The sequence below is a fragment of the Harpia harpyja genome, chromosome 1, assembly GCF_026419915.1.
Source record: "Harpia harpyja isolate bHarHar1 chromosome 1, bHarHar1 primary haplotype, whole genome shotgun sequence".
In the NCBI taxonomy this organism is placed as follows: Eukaryota; Metazoa; Chordata; class Aves; order Accipitriformes; family Accipitridae; genus Harpia; species Harpia harpyja.
The window spans coordinates 59434930-59454836 of record NC_068940.1 but is presented as its reverse complement, the minus strand read 5'-3'; the positions used below and the strand labels follow the sequence as shown (position 1 = coordinate 59454836).

The 19907-nt window shown below is 36.3% G+C and overlaps 1 protein-coding gene across 14 annotated transcripts in view; it reads left to right on the top strand.

Annotated features, from left to right (window-relative positions):
• Window positions 1-19907, top strand: part of SUGCT (succinyl-CoA:glutarate-CoA transferase) — a 338446-nt gene that overhangs the window by 74572 nt on the left and 243967 nt on the right. For 7 of the 14 annotated variants that reach the window (XM_052795879.1, XM_052795844.1, XM_052795862.1 and 4 more), the window contains one exon: window positions 2471-2533. The exons of the other annotated variants lie outside the window; for them this stretch is intronic. In XM_052795879.1, coding sequence (XP_052651839.1) covers window positions 2471-2533 — 63 coding nt within the window. The remainder of the gene's footprint in view (window positions 1-2470; window positions 2534-19907) is intronic. 14 annotated transcript variants of the gene reach the window in all.

Genomic DNA, 19907 nt, shown 5'->3' with positions numbered 1-19907 from the left:
CAAGTGAACTATAATTTGTTCAAATAATAAAAATCGTATTTCAGGAAATTGAATTTCTATGTATTTCAGAACAAGTATGTGGTAGCAAACTGTTGGGTTTTTTTTTTGTCTTCAACTTTATTTTGTTTTCATTTGCTGTATTTTGAGTTTTCACACAGGTAGTAAATTATAACTTTGAAATGATACAAAGCCTCCAATCTGCTAAAAAGCACCAGACTATGTTAAATCATGGAAGATTGGGTAAACATGAGATCTCCTTTTATACATATTAAAAAGGCAAAATATAAATAAATCTATGTCACCTTTCTGTGTGACAGATTTCTGATCAGAGTCATGCTAGAGTACTTAATTTGATAAAAATATGTTGAAAGCATCTTAATTATGTGCATAAATAGTACTTTTTTACTTACAGTTATTACAGTAAGTGTTCTAGCGCTCTGTTTAGCACATTCAGTAGTGTATACTGAATGCTATTTTAGCTTTTATTTCGTTGAGCTTCAATTGAATAATTTTGTTCAGAATATCTTTGCAAATGGCTCAATTTTTTTCTATTTACAAGGCCAAATTTAACTTTGAGTATATCTCTAACTTCACTGAATTCCCTGTTGCTTCTTGACTGAAAAACTAGCAGCATAATTTGTCCCTGAATGTGTTCTCTAGGTTGACTTTTCTTTTCCTTGTATTTAAAAACATAAAAATTAAGCATTAATGGGCAGATGGGTTTTCTCTTTCCTGAAACTACCAAGACGTGTAGCACCTTTGAAAATCTTTTTCTGGTCTGAGCAACAAGCTCTTTATTAAGAGATGTAAAGTTTCATGTGCAAAGACTTTCATAGTCTTTTAAGGTTTTTCTCATTTGCGGATAATGTGCTGACTTTGTGGCATGATCATCTGAAATGTCTGAGTTTTTAGTTCTGTGTGCTCATCACCAGAACCCAAAGGAAAGGATTTGAGCTTCTTTTGAGTGTACAATGTCTTTCAGGGTTCCTGTAAAGGTTTGCCATAGGTTTTCAATGGAGGTGAACTTTGCAAAGTGCCACAAAGATGAAGTATTCTAGATTCTAATCAACCAAAATCAGAAATAGATTTTTGAGTGCTGAACACTTCTTGAGAAATTACCTACTTTGAGTGTATATGGTTTTTAATCAGAGTGATGTAGTTTGAATAGGTTGGTCCTGTGATATTACATGTAATCAGATCCCAATTTGCTTGGTTTCAAGTGTTAAAATACAAACCTTGAGTTCTGGGCTATATCTTAAATTTATTTAGTGCAATTTTTTTAAACAAGTTTCTATAATGAGACACCTTGTTTAGCTACAGCTGCTCCATGATTGTCCAGAGGAAATCAGGGGCTTAAAAGCATCTGGTTTATGTAATTTGCTGAAAAGTAAAGTTGTATTACTGTCTTTTGTTGGGGTGATAAGGTCTTCCCTCATTCTTGTGGTTTGAGCAATGTAGCTGTCTTGCCTGTACCACGTGTGAGATCTAGACATTCACTTTTTCATCTTCCAATTGGCCCACTCGGAATGGATATTCATTCTCCTGAGAGAGTCTATTGTAACCTGCATGTTTACAGGATGTTTCCTGTGGCAGCTTATTACCCTGCCATCAAACACCTGGACAACTGGACAGCATTTTCAGAGGCAAACATTCAGCAAAAGGTATAGGGCTGTTTTCTCTCAGGCCATAAAGATGAAAGTCTCTTTAAAAACTGAGAAACCAAGTTCTTACAGATATCTTCCCCCACAGTGAATATGATATTATTTCTGTTCAGATTTGATCCTAAGACTCACAGGGTCTTCTCAAGTATACTTCAATATATTTTCAGAATACACAAAGGGCATAACTATTCTGCGCAGAAGTTGAAACCACAAGACAGGAAAATTATTTTAACCAATTATCTTTTCTGTTGACTGACCTGTGCATTGTCATAAATCATCAGATCCAACATTAATGTTTTTTATATTAGAGCATCACTTAGATTCTTTAAGCATCAGCTTCTTGTTGTACTAGGCATAAAATTTCCTCCATATGAGGAAACTGTCTCTGTGTCAAAGGCCTTGCCGTTGAAATGTGTTATGAAAACCAAAGTATAAGCTCACAAGGAAGTGAGAGGTATGAGGTAGTGGGAAGATGAGTATAGTCATAGGTATAAATATCTCTGCATTATTTTTAGCATCTGCATTTCATACCTCTTGCTTGTGGAATTTCACTCTGTCCAGGAGTTTTACAAAGAAAATTCCACTCTTGCTTGTGGAATTTCATTCTGTCCGGGAGTTTTACAAAGAAAATTCTGCTCATGTCACTTGTCACAGGAACAAAGAAATGCAATAAATTGTTACTTACCTGATCTACCTGATTTATCTTGCAGAGGTGCTTTTCACACAAAGGCACAGTGTGCACCAACTTTTCCTAACTCAGCTCTGGAGAATCTCAGAGAACTTTTAACTACTTTTTTTTTCTTTATTAGAGAGGGCAACAGAATACTGTCAATCATTCAGAAATTGCAAACTGCTTATTCCACACAAGAATGGTGAGGTGTAGTCATTTTCTCTTCTCTCTTTATGTGGTTTTATTGGGATAATTCTGCAGTTAATGTGTCTTGGAATCAAAATCAACAAAGGATAGAACTTGGATTGTTTGTAAAGTTTTGTTCTGTGCATAGAACTCTCCTCCTTAAATAAGTCCAAAATGGATGTTATGGAAGAAAATATTTCTGCTCTGTAATGGCTCAATCTAGGAGAGGATGGAACTTATGCACAGGCAAGAAATAAAATATGGATTTTTCTGGGGGAGTTCTAGACTCAGGAAATGCAAGATGACCCTTCTTACTTTGTGAACCTCATTGCTGTTGTTTAACCCCAGCTGGCAGCAAAGCACCATGTGGCTGCTTGCTCACTCCTCACCGGGTGGGGAGGAGAACTGGAAGAAAAAAAAAAGGTAGAACCCCGTGGGTTGAGATAAGGACAGTTTACTGGGACAACACAAGGAGAGAAGAAATAATAACAACAGTAATACTAATGAAAGAATATATAAAGTGAGTGATGCACAATGCAATTGCTCACCACCTGGAACCTGATGCTTAGCTTGTTCCCAAGCTGCTATTCCTCCCACCCCCAGCCTGCTCCCCAGTTACATACTGAGCATGACATCATGTGGTATTGAATATCCCCTTGGCTAATTTGGGTCAGCTGTCCTGGCTGTGCCCCCTCCCAGCTTCTTGTGAGAATTAACTCTATCCCAGCTGAACCCAGGACACTTATCTCCATAATACTCACCTGGACTATTTAGACTGCCATGGGGGCCCATTGTCCTATATTGTTCTGAGCAGTGAAATATCACTGCTGAAAGTATTGCCCATTTGACATGAAAATTAAATGTATTCACAGATCAACTGAATAGAAACTTTGTGGAGAAAAGTGTGCTCTCTCACACTGTACGGTTTCAGTTTCCAAAGAACAGTTTGGCCATCCTCAAGGCACGTGTCTTGACTCGTATGATGAATACCCAATCTCCCAGATACTTTAGTGGCCTAATGTATCTCCGTAAACTACTTACCTACAGGTTTGGTTTTTTAACTAGCTGCTTCCTTTCTGTCCTTATCTTACAAGGCACAGGAATGAGAAGCCAGAAGGGCCTGTGTCATCCTGGATTCTGTAAAACAAGAAAATAAGGATATCATTTGCAGGACTTTTTTTCTTCCTTTCTTTTTGTTTCTATCTGTAGACTTCCTTACTAAATTCTTTGGAAGTGGCTTACTGTGGTATGACTAGATTAACTACTGACTGCACAAAAGTTTTGGTGTTATTTTGATTATAAGTGACCACAGTTGGTGCTCTGCTTGGTAAGAAGTGCTGGAGTAGGGATTCTGTTTCCTTGCCATTTTAGTTAATGAAAAGGTACAGTAATCATCTGTGGGAACCAGTGTAGAAAGCTGCCCGTTTATGAGGAATGAATTCTAGTTATTCAAACCTGACAACATTATATTGATACCTTTCTGGTGATCGTCCTTCAGTGAGTTGTCAAACCTCTCTCCTGGGCAGAGCAGGTGTCTGGAAACCAAATCAGTAGGTTTGCCTTAGGCAGTTTTAGATATGTGCTTGGTGTATAATGTGAGATGTAGTTATAACTTCATTCCTATATATCCTATCTTGTCACAGAAACAGCACTTTAAAGAAGCTGACCTTATATTCACATAGAATAGACAGCTTCTTACCTGTACAAAGGACCTTTTCTGATGGAAATGAAGTGCATTTTTAATTTAAAACCTGATACTTTTTTTCCTGAAGGAAATCCTCCTGCACCCTTCTACTTTATGCAATGCCTGCAAGATATTTTATGTGTCTTATACTTTGAATTTGGAAAACAGATATGGATAATCACAACTATTGTTAAGGAATGATAGCTGATAATTGAGACCTGTCTCATTTTTAATCTCCTCCTGGGAAATGTCACAGACTATTTTGTGTCCATCACAAAAATGTTCTTATATATGTTTTTGAATTTATATATGTATTTACGCTCATTTAAACTGGGAGTAAATTAAGATTATTAGTCTGTCACTTTTCTGTGGTCACATGAGAAGAACTCTAATGAAACTAGGATCATAACACAGGTGTACTGATGTTCAGTGTCATTTAGTGGTTGCATTTGTCTTTTATGTATACTGTTAATTGTTTCTTCCATATTCATCTATTGCTGGGGTGAGGGATCTAGTTTGTATTATTTACAGCAGCATCGTTAGCCTCCAAACATGTTGCAGGGTAACCGAACATTACAGATCTGTATATCCATGTCAAATTGTAAATCTTAGGAAGGGCAGCGTAACAGACCCCTGATCAGTAGATAGCTCTTCAAACTGTAGCCGGTTGGAAAGTGATAGAAGTAGGATCTGAGGGCTTGTAGAGGAGATGTTGGCTGCAACTGGATCACTGCTTTCCTCTAATCTGCTTATCGGCAGAAGAATAAACTTTGCTTTTCCTTTTCTGAAAATATGTTTCATAGTCATTGTATAACTATACAGTGCAGCCACTCAAAAGCTGAAACATGTTTTTAAACAGTCAGAAAGAGAACTCAGAAATCTGTGTGCAGCAGTATCGCTCAGTGACTTCTGACATAATCATCCTGCATATATAAATAGTGATTTGTATTGCCATCATAGCTAGAAACCCTAATAAAACACCACAATCCCTTGTGCAAGGTATTGGACAAGGAGGACAAAACAGCTCTTACTGGTCAGTAATGGGGAATGAAACACAGAGAATTACTTTAAATGACTGAAATGAGTAGGGACTTTGGCAGTATTCACAATCTTTTAAAGCTGTATTTTCTTAAGAATTTGAGGATTTGGTGATTTATAGTAAAAAATTATTCACTCTTGGGGCATAGGAGAGTAAGGCATGTCCACATGATGATATTAACTTTATGAAGATAGAAAAATGAATAAATAAAAACCCCAGGAAAATTCTTACCATTGTTTAACTGATGTTCAGGTCCTTGCTTTTACTATGTGATGCTCGTGACAGTTTTGGTAGGAAAATACTGATTGTTATTGAAAGGTATGTCCACTAGATGTCATTCATGTAATCCAGTTTTTGTTGCAACATTTATTTCTAAGGAGCTATGTGGGATGGTAGATACAAATTATCAGCATTATTAGCTGCTTTTGTATATGCAGTGGTTTTGATTTTATATATGTGTGGCGTGTTACAAAATAATATTCTGATTGTCTCTGTGATGGGTTTGACGTACCATTTAGTCTAGAACTTCTGTCTTTACATGTTTTTGCCTACAATTATGTTGTTGCATGAGTAGATCTGTTACATAAGAGCACCCAGGTGAGCTGTGCGTAGTCTGCAACTGTTCTGCAAGGGGAGACATGAGTATAGAGATAAGGACGTTATGCCCCCAAGGGAAGTAAAAGTATCCTGTAACTAATGTAATTCCACCTAAAATAATGTTCTTTTCTAAGCTCTTTACACCTCAAAGGGCAGTTCTTTAGAAAAGTGCATATCTAATTAGGAAAGGTGGCTCAAATTTCATAAATTTACCCAAGTGGATTTACATACTCACAGATCTTAGCTGTAGAACTATGCTTACAGTACTTGATTTGTGTCACTTTATTAATAATCTGAGGCATTTCAAATAGAATCACTTTAATCAAGCTTAAATGAAATACTCTAAGTGTGGACAAACCAAAGGTGCATCTGAGCAGTCAGGTGGGTTGGTAGGATCTGTACAGATATTAGCAAAGAGTGCTTGCACCCCCCACCTCCCTCCCCCATCTTTGTAGTATGAGATGTGTTAATAATTGCTAGACAGCTTCTGGGAAGCCATATCTATACTTTCATTGAAGAACAACTGCTGCAACATTGGCCTGTGCTCTTTCCCACTTTCAACTTGGAGTAGCTACAGCAAAACTGGAAGCTAGAGATCACAGCTTCCTCCAGCCTCCCTCTCCCCTTCCATATGGAGTAAAGAATTTCTCTGCCCTGTGTAGTCAGCCAGAGGGCAGGATGGGGAAGTGATAATCCTTTTGGAATGAGCACTTGCATGAAAAATGATAAATGCTGCATTGCATGGGGATTAACACTTGCTTATGAACTTGCTTTTAAAGTGATGCTTCTCTTTCAGCAATGTGAAGGTTTGCTGTACTTGTAGAGCTGGTTGAGAACCTTTACCACGGTTCAGCCAAAAGGGAACCATCTGCCATCAGAAACATAACAGTGTTTGAAACTGTTTAACTCTTTTGCTTATTGTCTTCAAGAATGTAAAACACTTCACATAGCATTTACTTCCCTGGAAAATGCTTGTTCCCCACATCTCATTGCAACATTCTTCCTTCTCTCATCATGAGAATTGCATTTCTGCTCACAATTAATGCATCTGTTTGAGGTCTGTGCTTTGTCACCATGAAACTCTGAAACATGACTATCCAGAGCTAGTTTGATGGATGGAGTTGCTATATAAATCTCATCTATTCTCATTTTTTTGATGGGAGAGCTTATGATATCCTGTGAAGATGTTCACAGAGTGGGTCAATCTCTCAGTGGAGTTTATGAAGCTTGTTTGGCATCTCTAGATGTATTTGGTATTGAGTACTACTTCATAAAGGTTTAGTGTAGAACCCGATTGCTACTTTCCAGGATGACCCTTTCTCTTCACAGTGAGCTGACATGTCATGCAAATTCAGTTATTAAGTTAATTTCCTAGCACTGATGTATGATAAATTTGGCATGGGCTATGTTGTTTCCTCTAAAAATATCTCCTTACTGCTACAATAAGCTTAGCTCCACTGGAATAACAACTGTGGTCCTCCAGTACACAGGCAGCTTCTGGGAATTTAATTGGAAGGGCAGAATTTTTAAGAGCTTCTGTTCTATTTTCAAAAGTGACATATGCACTTAAGAAGTCTCAGTCCTGTTGCCTTACTAAAACATTGATGCTAAATCTACTTACGAAAATAAGCTTTAAATTGCAGTACTTTTTAGTATTGTTTCTCATGCCCTTGGCTACATTCAGATATAATGTTGCATGATGCTAAAACAGGTACTTTTACCAATACTCTCACTAATAAAACTTGGTGGTAAAAAAGACTGAGAAATTGCAATCTAAGGCTTTGTCTATTATTAAACCCCTATTATTACTGAAATTGTTTTGATTTGCTTACTTTTTAAGGTAAGCAGGACTTTTGCTACAAGACTTTAATTCAGTTGTATTGAGAGTGATAAGGGTGAAGGTGAGAGAGAAATTTTTTTTGACAGAAACGTACTTCCTGACTATAACCTAAACCACATATTCGCTGACTGGAATTCACCCTTACAGTACAAATGAAGCTAGAGAAATTGATCTTATATCTGTATCCCCAAGGGTTTGTCAACCAGTTTTATCTAGTCTATACCCTCACCTTTGTTCACTTATCTAGGATAGTTTTGCAGATGTTTGTCCCAATTTCTCATCACCAGAAGTTTTGAAATGCTTGCTACAGTCTTGCTTAGTTAGTTCTCCATGCTCACTGAGCAGAGGAAAAGAAATAATTCCATTTTCAATAAGGAGAGCCTGGATTTTGGAAAAGGTGTTTGGCTATAGAGTTAGTAATGTATTATGGCAGTTGGTCACCCTATTGTCTATAGCAAGATTTTACATACATAAAATATACATAGAGCTCATCTACAGTGTTCTCTTTCCTGGTTTGTGTGAGGCCAGCTCATTCATGTTTTCCCCAAAGTTATTTTTTTTAAACCTCTTGTATTTTTTGTTTTTCTCTGACATGATTTCCACTTTGGTCACCTCTTCAAGTGGTGTGTCTAGATCTAGTGAGTACCTTAGGTGAGATCTTCATGTTTCTGATTAACATGAAGAGCTTTCACATGCTGTTAAAACACCTGAGAATAGTTTGCTTTCATTTTTTAACAGTGTCACATTGCTGTATTTCCTTCTTCTCAGGTGTTCAGCTGCCAGGGTAGGAGAACAGCTCATAGCTCTATGCCTAAACTTTGCTGATTAGTTACCAGCTACAGCTTCAGTTTGATTTACTATTAAAAAGTTCTTGGGGTTCCTTTGTCTGTGTTCCATGGTTTTTGCTTTGTTTCCCCATGCATCATTTTACAGAATAGTTTCACTGATGACTCCCAATCTAGTGAAACCTGCAGACGTGAAGTCACTCAATGCTGGAGTGACCTGTGAATCTGAGGTAGCAGCAGCCAAAGCAATTGTCTGACTGTGACCTTGATTTATGTCAGCTACAGAAAGTTTAGGGCACTTGAATTTTGAATGAGTATGTCCATGTGCGAATTTAATGAGCTTTTCAAACTTTTGCACGTTAGTTTTACATCATTAGTCATCTTTCTTTTTCTGAGTGTTTCTAGGTAGGTGAAGTCTGAGATTCCAAAAAGTTGTCTTGTAAGGATAAGGAAGACCCAACTTGTATTTCATATTTTGTATTTTATATTTTCTGTATTTTGTATTTTAGAAAACTACCAAGGTAGAGAGTAGAAGTTAAATTATCTTAGTAGAAAGGCTATTCTTTGCTAGATAAAAATAAAAAACAGACACAAGGTTAACCTTTAATTTGCTGTGCAACAGATATGCAGTTAGTTAATATTAGTTGTGATTCTGCATTGGAACAATCCATTGTCATGTGGAATGGCCATAATAATAAACAAATAGGAAGTTGATGTGACTTCAAGTAGAGAAGCATTAGCTGAATTTATGTAACATAGTTAAAACCTAACATAAAGACAAGGAATATAAAATATTATAAATACCAATGGTAGTCTGTATGATAATGTCTCTTCTAAACAGAGACAATTTTTTGACCTTGTCAAATGTATCCTTGGCGTATGCAGTTATGATAATGACTAGAGAGTTTTGACCATGAATAATAGTTGTAACAATGCAACAAAGCCTTTTGTAGTACACACAAGTTATAAACTTAGCTCATTGGGGCAGAGACTGCATTTTAATTTAGCTTGAGGCTTAGAACAATGGACCCCGAGTCTTATTTTAGTGCTTCCACAAACCCACGAATAATTTCTTCTTCTTTTGTGTACAAGCTTGCAGTATTTTATTTTGTTTGAGGGTTTTAAATATAGGAGTGAATGTTTTGAAGTAATTCTAGGATTTCACTTGATTTTCCTGATGTTACCCATTTTTACATACCCAGTTTACATTCACCAATTTGTCAAAGTTGGAGGATAAATGAGAAGCAAAAATGAGCATCACATGATTGTCAGAATCATGAAAGAATCTGGGAAGTGTTTAATAGATACAGTTTTTACTGATTTATTTAATCCACGAACGAGGAGGGCCTTGGGCAGGAACAGAGTTCCACGTATTAAGAATCTGATCAGGTAGCTCATTTAAGAGAATGTTATTAGTGATACCTCTTAGCACTCATGCATAATTATGCTATCTTTTCACTGTTACCTTTTCAAACTCCTTGGAGATTCTGAAGTAATTTTATTTCCTGCCATTTAACAGTTTTGAGTAGTAATGATGAGGAGAAAACAGTTAAATAGTTTCTTTTCTCAAGTACCAGGCGCTGAAAGCAACTGAGAATGTCGGTGGTTTTTATAGTGGTTTCCTCTGCATCTTGTGTGAGGTTCTTCAAACATTCATCCTATAAGCCTTTGTCAGATTTGAAAAGATAATATAAGTGATTTCTGGTCAAGAGATTGCACTGAAACTCAGAAATGTAGCTCTACATTTGCTTGCAAAATAGCTATATTATTTCTGGTTTGGGTGCTTGTTGCAACCTCATTTAATGTGATGCTGCTTTTTGGGTGAGAGCTCTCAATCCATTTCTAATACAAGCTAGAGCAGTTTCTTGAAATCACCATTTCAAGGTTGCTGCAAGTAACAGAGTGGTAGTTACTTCTAGAATTTCTACTGCTGTATTTCCTATCACATTTTTATCTATGCTTTGAGATTTGACTGCTGCTGTTGTGATTTGAGTAGGCCACTTCTGTGTGCCCCTCCTCTGTCTGTAAAAAAGCTGACCTCTTCCTTCTACTTTTCTCCTGTTTGGTCTATTTAAATAGTAAGCTGTTCATAAGCAGTTTAAAAGAAATTATTCCTGTCTTTCAGGGTATGATTGCATGGCATTGAACAGTGTAATGTAAAAGTATGTGAGCTAGTTTCAATGCTGCAAGCAAGGAACAATCATAGAAAAACAGTTTTGGACAGGGCTATCCCTTCTCCATGTAAGATCATCTTTAACAATATTGCTCTCCACAGATACTTGCCTGACTTTTTCTGGGACTCCACAACCCCCCAGGCAGTTCATTTTAGTGTTTCACTATTCATTATCTCAGTGGAACACCAGGCAAGAAGTGTTTAAATTACAGCTAGGAAGAGTCAGAGGAGACATTAGGAAAAGCTTTCTAACAGAGAAGCCAGATTCCTTCCTCTTTTCAGTTGTCTTTTGTGACTTTATGGACTGGTATGTCTCAGTCTTCTCTCAGCTGAAGGTTCCTAGTTTGCTTAGCCTTTTCCCTGAGATCACGCTTTCCAGAACTTACTGCTATTCTCTGTACTTTTTTTTTTTTTTTTTTTGGAACACACCATTTTTGTGGCATCCAGAACCAAATGTAGTACACTACTCCAGCTCCAGTTTTATCATCTTGAAGTGCTGACATAGAATTTGCTTGATTTTACTATTATTATTTTTTTAATCCAGTCACTGTGTTTGCACATTTCTAAGCTCTAGTATCTCACTTCTGTCCCCAAGCTGCTAGTGTGCAGCTTCCTCAGACTCTTTTGCAAGGGTTCTAAAGGAAATCTTAGCAGGTCATGACACTTGAAAACACTGGGTTTTCAGAAGTACACTCTCAACACCCCTTTTTCAAAATCTAGCCCAAGTTTCACCTGTATGTTGCCATATTGGTGTGCTACTGTTCTTTTGCCAATGAATTCACTGAGTATATGTTTGTGTAGTGCATAATAGAGTCAGTAGGTATTACTTTAATGCAAATAATAAGCAGTTAAAATAGTAACACAGTGCTTACTGTAAACACTAGGCAGATGGGCTGCTCTTGGAGATGGTGAATGTTCATAGGAGTCAAGAGGGTCATGAGTTAGTTTCAGATGGCATTGATTACTGTGCTGAGCATCTTCAGAAGACTTAACACTCAAATCCAATTTAATCCTTTAAAGGTAGAAGTTGAGTATGACTTCAAGGACATGTAAGACCTGTTGATTAACTTCTGTGCTAGAGTTAATGAATTTCGTCTGGAAATAGAAGTTAAAACAATACCCTCTTGAGGAATGTGCCAGTTCCAGGTTTTATGTAAAATAGTAATCAATAATGTGATGAATTTAAGGCACTGGATAGACAGCATGTTAACTATGAAATAGAACTTTGTGGAAACGAGGTTCTGATATTTAAATATTGACAGATGTACCAATTATCTCCTTGCCTAGCATTAAATTAGCGTGCTAGGTCCTGAAAATCATGAGAATGGCATAATAATAGTAATAATAATAATAATAATGATAATGAGATTCATAAAAAATTGATGTCTTCTGTGTCCTTTTACCAGTCTTCTGATTCCTGCCTTCCTGCCCCCTTTTTCTCCTATATTATCAGTTCCAAAAATTGCTTTGGTGGAAAAAGAAGGAAGACAGCTGACTCTTTCACATAATCACCCAAGTTGATCTGGCAGCATGCTAGGCTTTGTGTTTTTCTGCCCGCCATTTTAATAAAAACCTACGCAGTTATTTGTTTTTTGCATCTTTGATTTCAGCTCCTTGAGGGAATCAAGACCCTGTTCTTGATTTAGTGAGACTTTACTGTCTGGATGTAAGTGGTATTTTTTTGGTAATGTATATCAGACTCACCAGACTCATCGGTAATGTATCAATTCATCAGGACTTGGAAGGGAAGGCAGCTTCTCCCTGAAGCTCCAAAAATCCTGAAAGAGAAAAATACTGATGGTTTTTGTTTTAGAGCGTCTCATGGCTTTTAAGCCAACCTTAAATTTTTTGGGAGATCTGAGTGATTTTGAGTATGTGGCTTGGCATAATGTAATCATTCACTGTACCATCTGCTGTAATTCCAGCAAGAGATGCTCCCCTTGACATCCCTACCCCAAAAACATTTCTGATAACCCTGCTTCCAAGCTCTGCACTCATGACTTCTAGTGGATAAGCAGGCCTTTAACAAGTCCGAAAGGCCGTTAGAGACAAACCTCATGTCCGCTATATTTAAAATACTATTCAAATCCATTGTAGTTGTTGTTTTGATGCCGCACTCCAAGAATGTCTTAAAACATATATGTAAAAGAGTTGTAATGAGAATTAGAAATACCGCAGACTGAATGTCTCCGGAACCATTATGAAAGTGGCTGCAGTGGAACTGGCAACAGTTGGTGATTGAGTAATGGTATGATGGCAGTTTCAGCTCAGGCAGGGAAGATGCTGTGTTTGCCACATGTGAATTAATATAGTGCTGCTTTTTACTGTTGAGGGATTAGCACAATTTTTTTTTTTTTAAAGAATATTTGAAGTAGAAAAGACTGAGAGAATAGATGAACCCATATTGCAGACAGCTGCTTTTTTGAGCTGATGAGCTAAAACTCTGCTATCCCTGGGAAGCATCAAATCTGAAATTATAACACTGCCAATGCATGTGATAGGACTTTTAAAATGCCAGGTAAGAGCTATGCCCTTCAGACAAGGAACCAGCAAAAGAAAGAGGCAAAAATATCTGCATGCCATTTGGACTAGGCTTTCCTGCTCAACAGCAATTTGTATTACAATTTTTTTTCCTGTAATTCTGTGTGTATACTTTATGAATATCAACCACCAATAAAAAATAAAATAGGAAAAATGTATTAAAGAAAAAGGGATGCTGGAAGTGATAATTTGAGTGCTAGAAGTTAAGAATTTGTTTTCTGTCATTCTAGTTCTCTGTTTTTCCTAATATGTGTACTAAAAACTAAGAATAAACTCAGAGGCAAACTATACATTTTTTTCTTTAATTCTGTAACGTCCATGAAGCCAATATTTGATACTCACTTACAGAAAATATCTTGCTGCAAATGGAAGTTAAGCATTAAAAACTAGTGGATTGATTCTAAAAGCCTCTTTTCAGTATGTAGAAAATACACTTTATAAGAAATCAAATTCTTTATCATTGTTCATGCAATTACATGTAACTGTGATTTTATCTATTGTCATCATACTGCATTGAGCTGTATCACTTTACATCACATTTAAGTAGTAAGGGAAACATTCTGAGGCCAATATTGCCCTTTCAGATTAATTCATCAATAGAATTAAGAATACCAAGTTCCTAAAACAAGAAGGAAAATATGGACTGCAGCATCATACTCGGTTCTCTTGGAAATGAAGCATGTGAAGAAGCAACCATAAAAATTTGCCTAGCTAGGATGTAGCTTGTGCACATTGATGCTACAGTGATCAGAAAAGGAAATTGGAATATAGTGTGGCTATAATCTATTGTCTGACATCCAGTGCCTGCTCCTGTGTAATTTACTTGTCTCTTTTGGTCACCTGACTGAAGACATTAAGTAGGCCACAGGGTAAGCCAGGAAATTCAGCTCTCTGCTTTCCAAGTCCAAAGCTCAGTTGTTTCCCCTTTCCCCTTCCCCCTCCCTCTTTCTTCACAGCTGGTCAGCACATGCACAGTAATTGCTTAGGCCAGGTAGGGCAGATATGGAAAGATACATATGGAGCACATGTAAATCTGCACTAAATTTCTGGAATGCAGCAACAGGGTGAAGTTAATGTAAAGCAAGATTTCTTTTATGTTTAAAGTTTCTAAAACTAATAAAAAAAAGAGACAACAAATTCACTTTATAGCCTTTCCTTTTCTCTACTACTACTAACTGAGTGGGTTTGGGATTTTGCCAAAATATTACACATTGCTCAAGAAGATTACAAAGAAATCCCAGACATGCACTAGAGAGCTATTAAATTTAACATTTCTAAAAGATATTTTCAACAGCTAAATACTTGTTAGAGCATTGTTTTCCCCAACTTTCAAAAGTTGCCACAACTCAGTCACAGATAAGAACTTCCAGCTTTTTAATTGATACATATAAATTGAGTTTAAAACCAAATCCACTACATTTCCTGTGGTAAAGGAAACAGAGACTCTTCAGTTTGGTTTGTCCCTAATTTGAAAATCATGTTCTCAGGAAATCCTGCATAATTATTTTACGTAAACAGGAAAAGTAATTATTTGCATGGGGCTCTGTTAGTGTGGATGTGGGGGTGCATAGAAATACTGTAGATTCTGGAACTCAATGTGTTAATGAAAATATTTTAGAATAAAGGAAAACATGTTCCAAAGAAGGTGATTTTCTGTTTGGTCATAGATGGGCTACTATGAGGGCTTTTAAAATGCTTGATTTTTTTCCTTTATGAGTTCTTATTGTTTCTCTGAATTTCATTAATGGGAGTAAGAAAAGATGACAAATTTGTAGTGAGAGTATCTTTGTATTCCTCTTCAGGTGCTCTTGCCTTGTCTGCAAAGTTGCTCTTCGTCATCTGGAAATGAATGAATTGTAAAAAGCTATTGTAAAACTGCTGCAGGATTTCAACCCTCACATCCTTCTCTTCTCTCACCCCCTCAAGGCCCTAAATTTACTTTTGCCATTTGTAATAGTTCAGTTAAAGGTTGAACTTCCCCTCCTGTTCCTTGTGAGCTTTTCTGATTTCACTTACTGTTTGAACAAGATATATTGGGCTTCGTTTTCTCTAGAGTTAGTATGAACTCTACACTTCTTCACACAGTTGATTTTGTTTTCAGTTGGAAAATAGTGTTACACATTTTGAGTATAAATTGTACAGTAAGTAGGATGGGATTTTTTTGTGTGGGTGGAAACAATCTGTAGAGTTATTGCAGGAGTTGAACCCTGTTTAGTTACAAAAGTTTTGAAATAAAAACCCAGAGATTTTTGAGGAACTATTTGTGGATTATTTTTTTAAACCAGGATGTGATTCAGACTATTATTTAACAAGAGGACTCGACAACCTCACCAAATGCAGAGAAGAATTAAGTATAGGAGCAGGTGCATTCTTACTTTATTTGGATTTGTTTGTGGCATTTTCTTAAAAGTTTAAAGTTCAGTGTATCACTCTAACAAACTGTGGTCATGAATGGTCATAGCTTCAGGGTAAAATTGGAAGCAATGATTGTGTTGGCAGAAATTTTAACACTACAGTTGCTCAGAGAACATAGTTTAAAGTGGAAAATCAGGTTAGTTTCCTCTCTTGTTTTCTCAAGGGAAAACTCTTGAGTTAATATAGTAACAATGAAATGATACATATTTCTTTGTAGATTTTTAATCCAGTGGAACAGATTTATTCAGTAATCATTCTAAAAGGTATTTTAAGAATGTTAACCCAAAATGGTAATTATTAAGAGACTGTATGTTGCAGTGATAAATACTTTGTGTGTTACATAGCTACATGTAGGAGGACTTGCAGTGGAAGGGTATTCTCAGGAGCGCAGAATACGGTTTGAAATGTATGCTTGGTGAAGTCATACTTGTGTTAGATTAATAACATATTTACCTCTGCTAGGTAATCTTGGAGGGGTAAGCAGGTTAAGCTACTACAGAACAGTTCCCCCCACCCTCCCTTCTTTTTTTCTTATTGTTTTCATTTTATAAGTACTTATTCCTGAAAACTCCTATTGCACGTTCACATTTCTCCCGTGTGATTCAGGAGTGGGGTTTGAATTGTGATGGTGAATTCCTGGGACAGCAATTCGAAGGAAGTAGTAGTCATTCTTTTTCATATATAAGGTCAGGTTAACCTTTTTTTTTTTTTCCCCTTTCAAACAATTTTTAAAATTTTTTCAAATCACACTGTGATTTTTGTAGCTATTTCTGTTATTTTTGAAGCTAATGGTTTTATTTTGGTGGACAATCTCAGTGGGAGCAGGGTGCATGGTTTATCCACAAACATGAATTTCATTTAGAACCCTTGGATATAATTCCAAAAGTAGAACTAGTTACCTTCTGGGTATATTTTAAATGTTTTTAAGCCTTGTGGGCAAATTTGAGCTGTACTCAGTTTGTCTTTATATAAGAAAATGTTAGGAGTCACAGGGAGAAAAGGAAAAAGCAGATGTCCCAATAATTTGTTATGAAGAGTTGAAAAGCCTTTACAATTCTTTTTATCAACAGCTTCAGCTGAGGGAAGAAATTTGTAGGCTAGCATTCCTATTTGTGTTTGTAGTTTACAGGTGTGAGTCTAGCACAGGTGTTATTTAAGGATGTTTTCCAGAAAATAAGGGACTAGAATCCCTCAAACTCTTCTGAATTTATACTTTTTTATTTGTTCTTTGTGGGCATTTTTAACAACTTATCTATGCAGTTCTTTATCACCAGAAGTATTGCTCTACCAGGAAAATCTGTTCTTGGCAAATTCTTGAATACTGACTTTTTAGATGGGATAGCAAATTATGTTTGGTTCTCACCTTTTGGCCACTGGTAATTGTATCTCTCTTGTGCAAATTATTTAAGCCGTAGCCATAGAACAGCAGCTGTTTTCTGCCTTAGCCTTAGATCAGGCAGGAAGGCTGTGAATTGTGGTGTTATAAATTGTTTAGAGTTGCTGTGTTTTTAATAATATGTTTATAAAGGTCTTAATAGATCTAAGTAACATACTTTACAAGGATTTCATTCTGTTTATAAATAGAGGTATTTCTTTTTTATATTCCTTCCCCTTCCCTTCTATTTCTTATCCTATTTTTTAGGAACCATTGAAAAATAACAACTTTTAGCAGGTATTGCCAAGTATGTGGTTTCTTCCAAAAAAGGGGAAGCTGATAGTTTGTGAGGAGTAACAGTTCAATCCACCTCTCAAAATTTGATGTAAATCTTCCTGTAGACTTCACAGGGTGCTGCAGTAAGCCCAGGACCCTAATTCTTGCAAGCACTGCAGAGCTTCCTATCTTGGAAAACTCTTCTGAAGTGAAGCTTCTTTTTGTATTTATTCCATCCATCATCATGCTCTTTCAATTTATGACTCTGCCCAATAAATACAGTATCAGCTACTTGAAATAGCAAATCTCCTATGTCTTTTCCAAGTTTTACACTTCATACTTCAGCAAAGATTTTCCTAAATGAATGGAAGAGAAACCAAACCCTCACATTTATTTTACATTTAAAATGTGATTTTCTTTATCATATCTACTTTAATGAACTCTTTGCCTAGAACTATGGGTGGAAAAACAAACCTGAAAGAAAAAAAGGTTAAATAAAATTAATTTCTGCAATGATAAAAGCATTATGGTATCACATTTTCACTGGTAAAACCCTGTTTTTTTTACTTGCAGCAAAATTGGCAGAAACAACTGCAGGCAATTACAGGCTTCAATTCATCAAGGTACTTAAGCATATGTCTAACTTTAAGTGAGTAGTCATTTGACTTAAGGGGATTATTCACGTTCTTAAAATTAGACATATGCTTAAGTAACTTGGTGAATCAAGGCAATAGTGACTGTTTTAATAGAATGGTGGATACGGAACAAGCAAGTGTAACCTGCACTGTAGATGTTCTTTGATTGCTCTGTTTTTTTAATAATAGTTTTTAGTGGGTATATTTTCTCTTCCTTAATAAATTATCAAGGCTTAGTAACTGTATAGTTTTGTGTTCATCTTCTATGGACAGTACTTATTCTATATCCAAAGAGCAAACAATCTCTTAAAAAAAAAGTGGATTGAACCTGTGGAGGGCTGTTATGACTGCTTTCATGTAGGTTAATGTATTTAATAAATCATTGTTTTATTTTACAGGACAGCAGCCCAGGGGCAGGAGTACTGTACATTTCCTGCCAACTGTTGTTTGTTAAATTTGCTAATTTGATTTACAGGCATGGTACATACTATGACCAGTTTGCATCAAGAGATACAGATTTTTCATCTGAAGAGTTTTCTTAGCTATGTACGCTTGTAAGAAATTTTGTGTTTTAAGCATGCATTGCATTAGATAATTCTGCCTCAGACTCTCCTTCAAATGTTCTATGTGGAGGCTGAACAATTAGTATGATACAGATTTATTTTGGAGGTGCAATGTGATAGTATTCTGAAGAAAAAATGTTGACCAGAAACAAACACAGGAACGTGCAGTCAAGAGTAGCTAAGAATTGCCAGCTCAGATTACTTGTGATTTAAAAGTGGAACATCATTTTAGGCAAGGGTTTGCAGTAGGGACATTTATGTAGCTTGAAAGCCTAGGCTTTCATGCTGGTGTGCAAGAAGGATGTGTTTTTGCTCAGTCAAGTTAGTTTATATCAAAATAAAAGAACCAATGACTAAAACTAAATTAAACTGCTGTCATAATAATTGATGCTGCACTATTTAAGCAGAAGCATCTTTTTTTCTTACAAAGAGAAGTATTTACTCCTATGTCTAGCCAAAGTAGTGGTGTTTTCATAGCTTTGAACAGATCAGCCCTTTTTTCATTAAAATTTGACTTAGTCTTCTGTTTCTTCTTTTAGTACATTCTGACTTTTCCTCAATAAAATTGCGATCAAGTATCTAGTATTACTGCAGTATATCAGAAGTAATCACTTAAGTTATATTTATTTTAGTACTTAAGAAACTGCGTTGCAGGCTAGTGCTAGAAAACTTATTTCTTGTTATGGGATTCTAACATCAAGTCAGTTCCATTTCCTCCTCCCTTCAGACTAAAATACCTTTTGAGGCACTTGACTAAGTGTATGATTTCTGTTATTGTTATGGATAAGTTATGTATTGCTGTGATTTGCCAGGTTTCTATGGCATCCTGCAAAAATCTGGCTATTTACAAAAAATAGGAAAATGGAGGACTTATGATTCTGTCCACTGCTTCTGAGAACTTGTCATAGTAGCATCAATTAAAGCTACATAGAGCAGGCTTAGGAAACAATAATGAAGATTGGCTATGTGAAAGGGATTTTTTGTTCTGCTAAAAAACACAAGTAGAAAGCAAGAAGCACCTGTAAGTAGAAGTGAGTATATCCTGTTTGTCAGCTGACCTCTGATGAGGTTATCAAACTGAGGAATTCGGCGCTTCCGTTTCTGTTTATTGGATAATGGGAACATATAGCTAGGATTTTTCTGCTAATGAAGGGAATGTGACCCAGGTGTACAGGAAGGAGCAAATGAATAGAAAAGGGATGAGGTTTATATATCTGATTTAGATAAAGTATGTATGCTAAGTCTTATTACATCAGTTCTTTTCGCTTATGACACCTTACTGCCTTTTGCACTGCCAAAAAATAACTGGACAGAATGCTATGGAGGTGCATAATAGACGTATAATTAAGCAGCTGTATTTTTGTGAGAAATAAAAACAAAGAAAAAAAAGGCAATTTTATTGGCTACAACAGAGTTAAAATATTTATGCTTTTTTAGGTATGGCCAAAATATTTTCTCAGAAGCCTC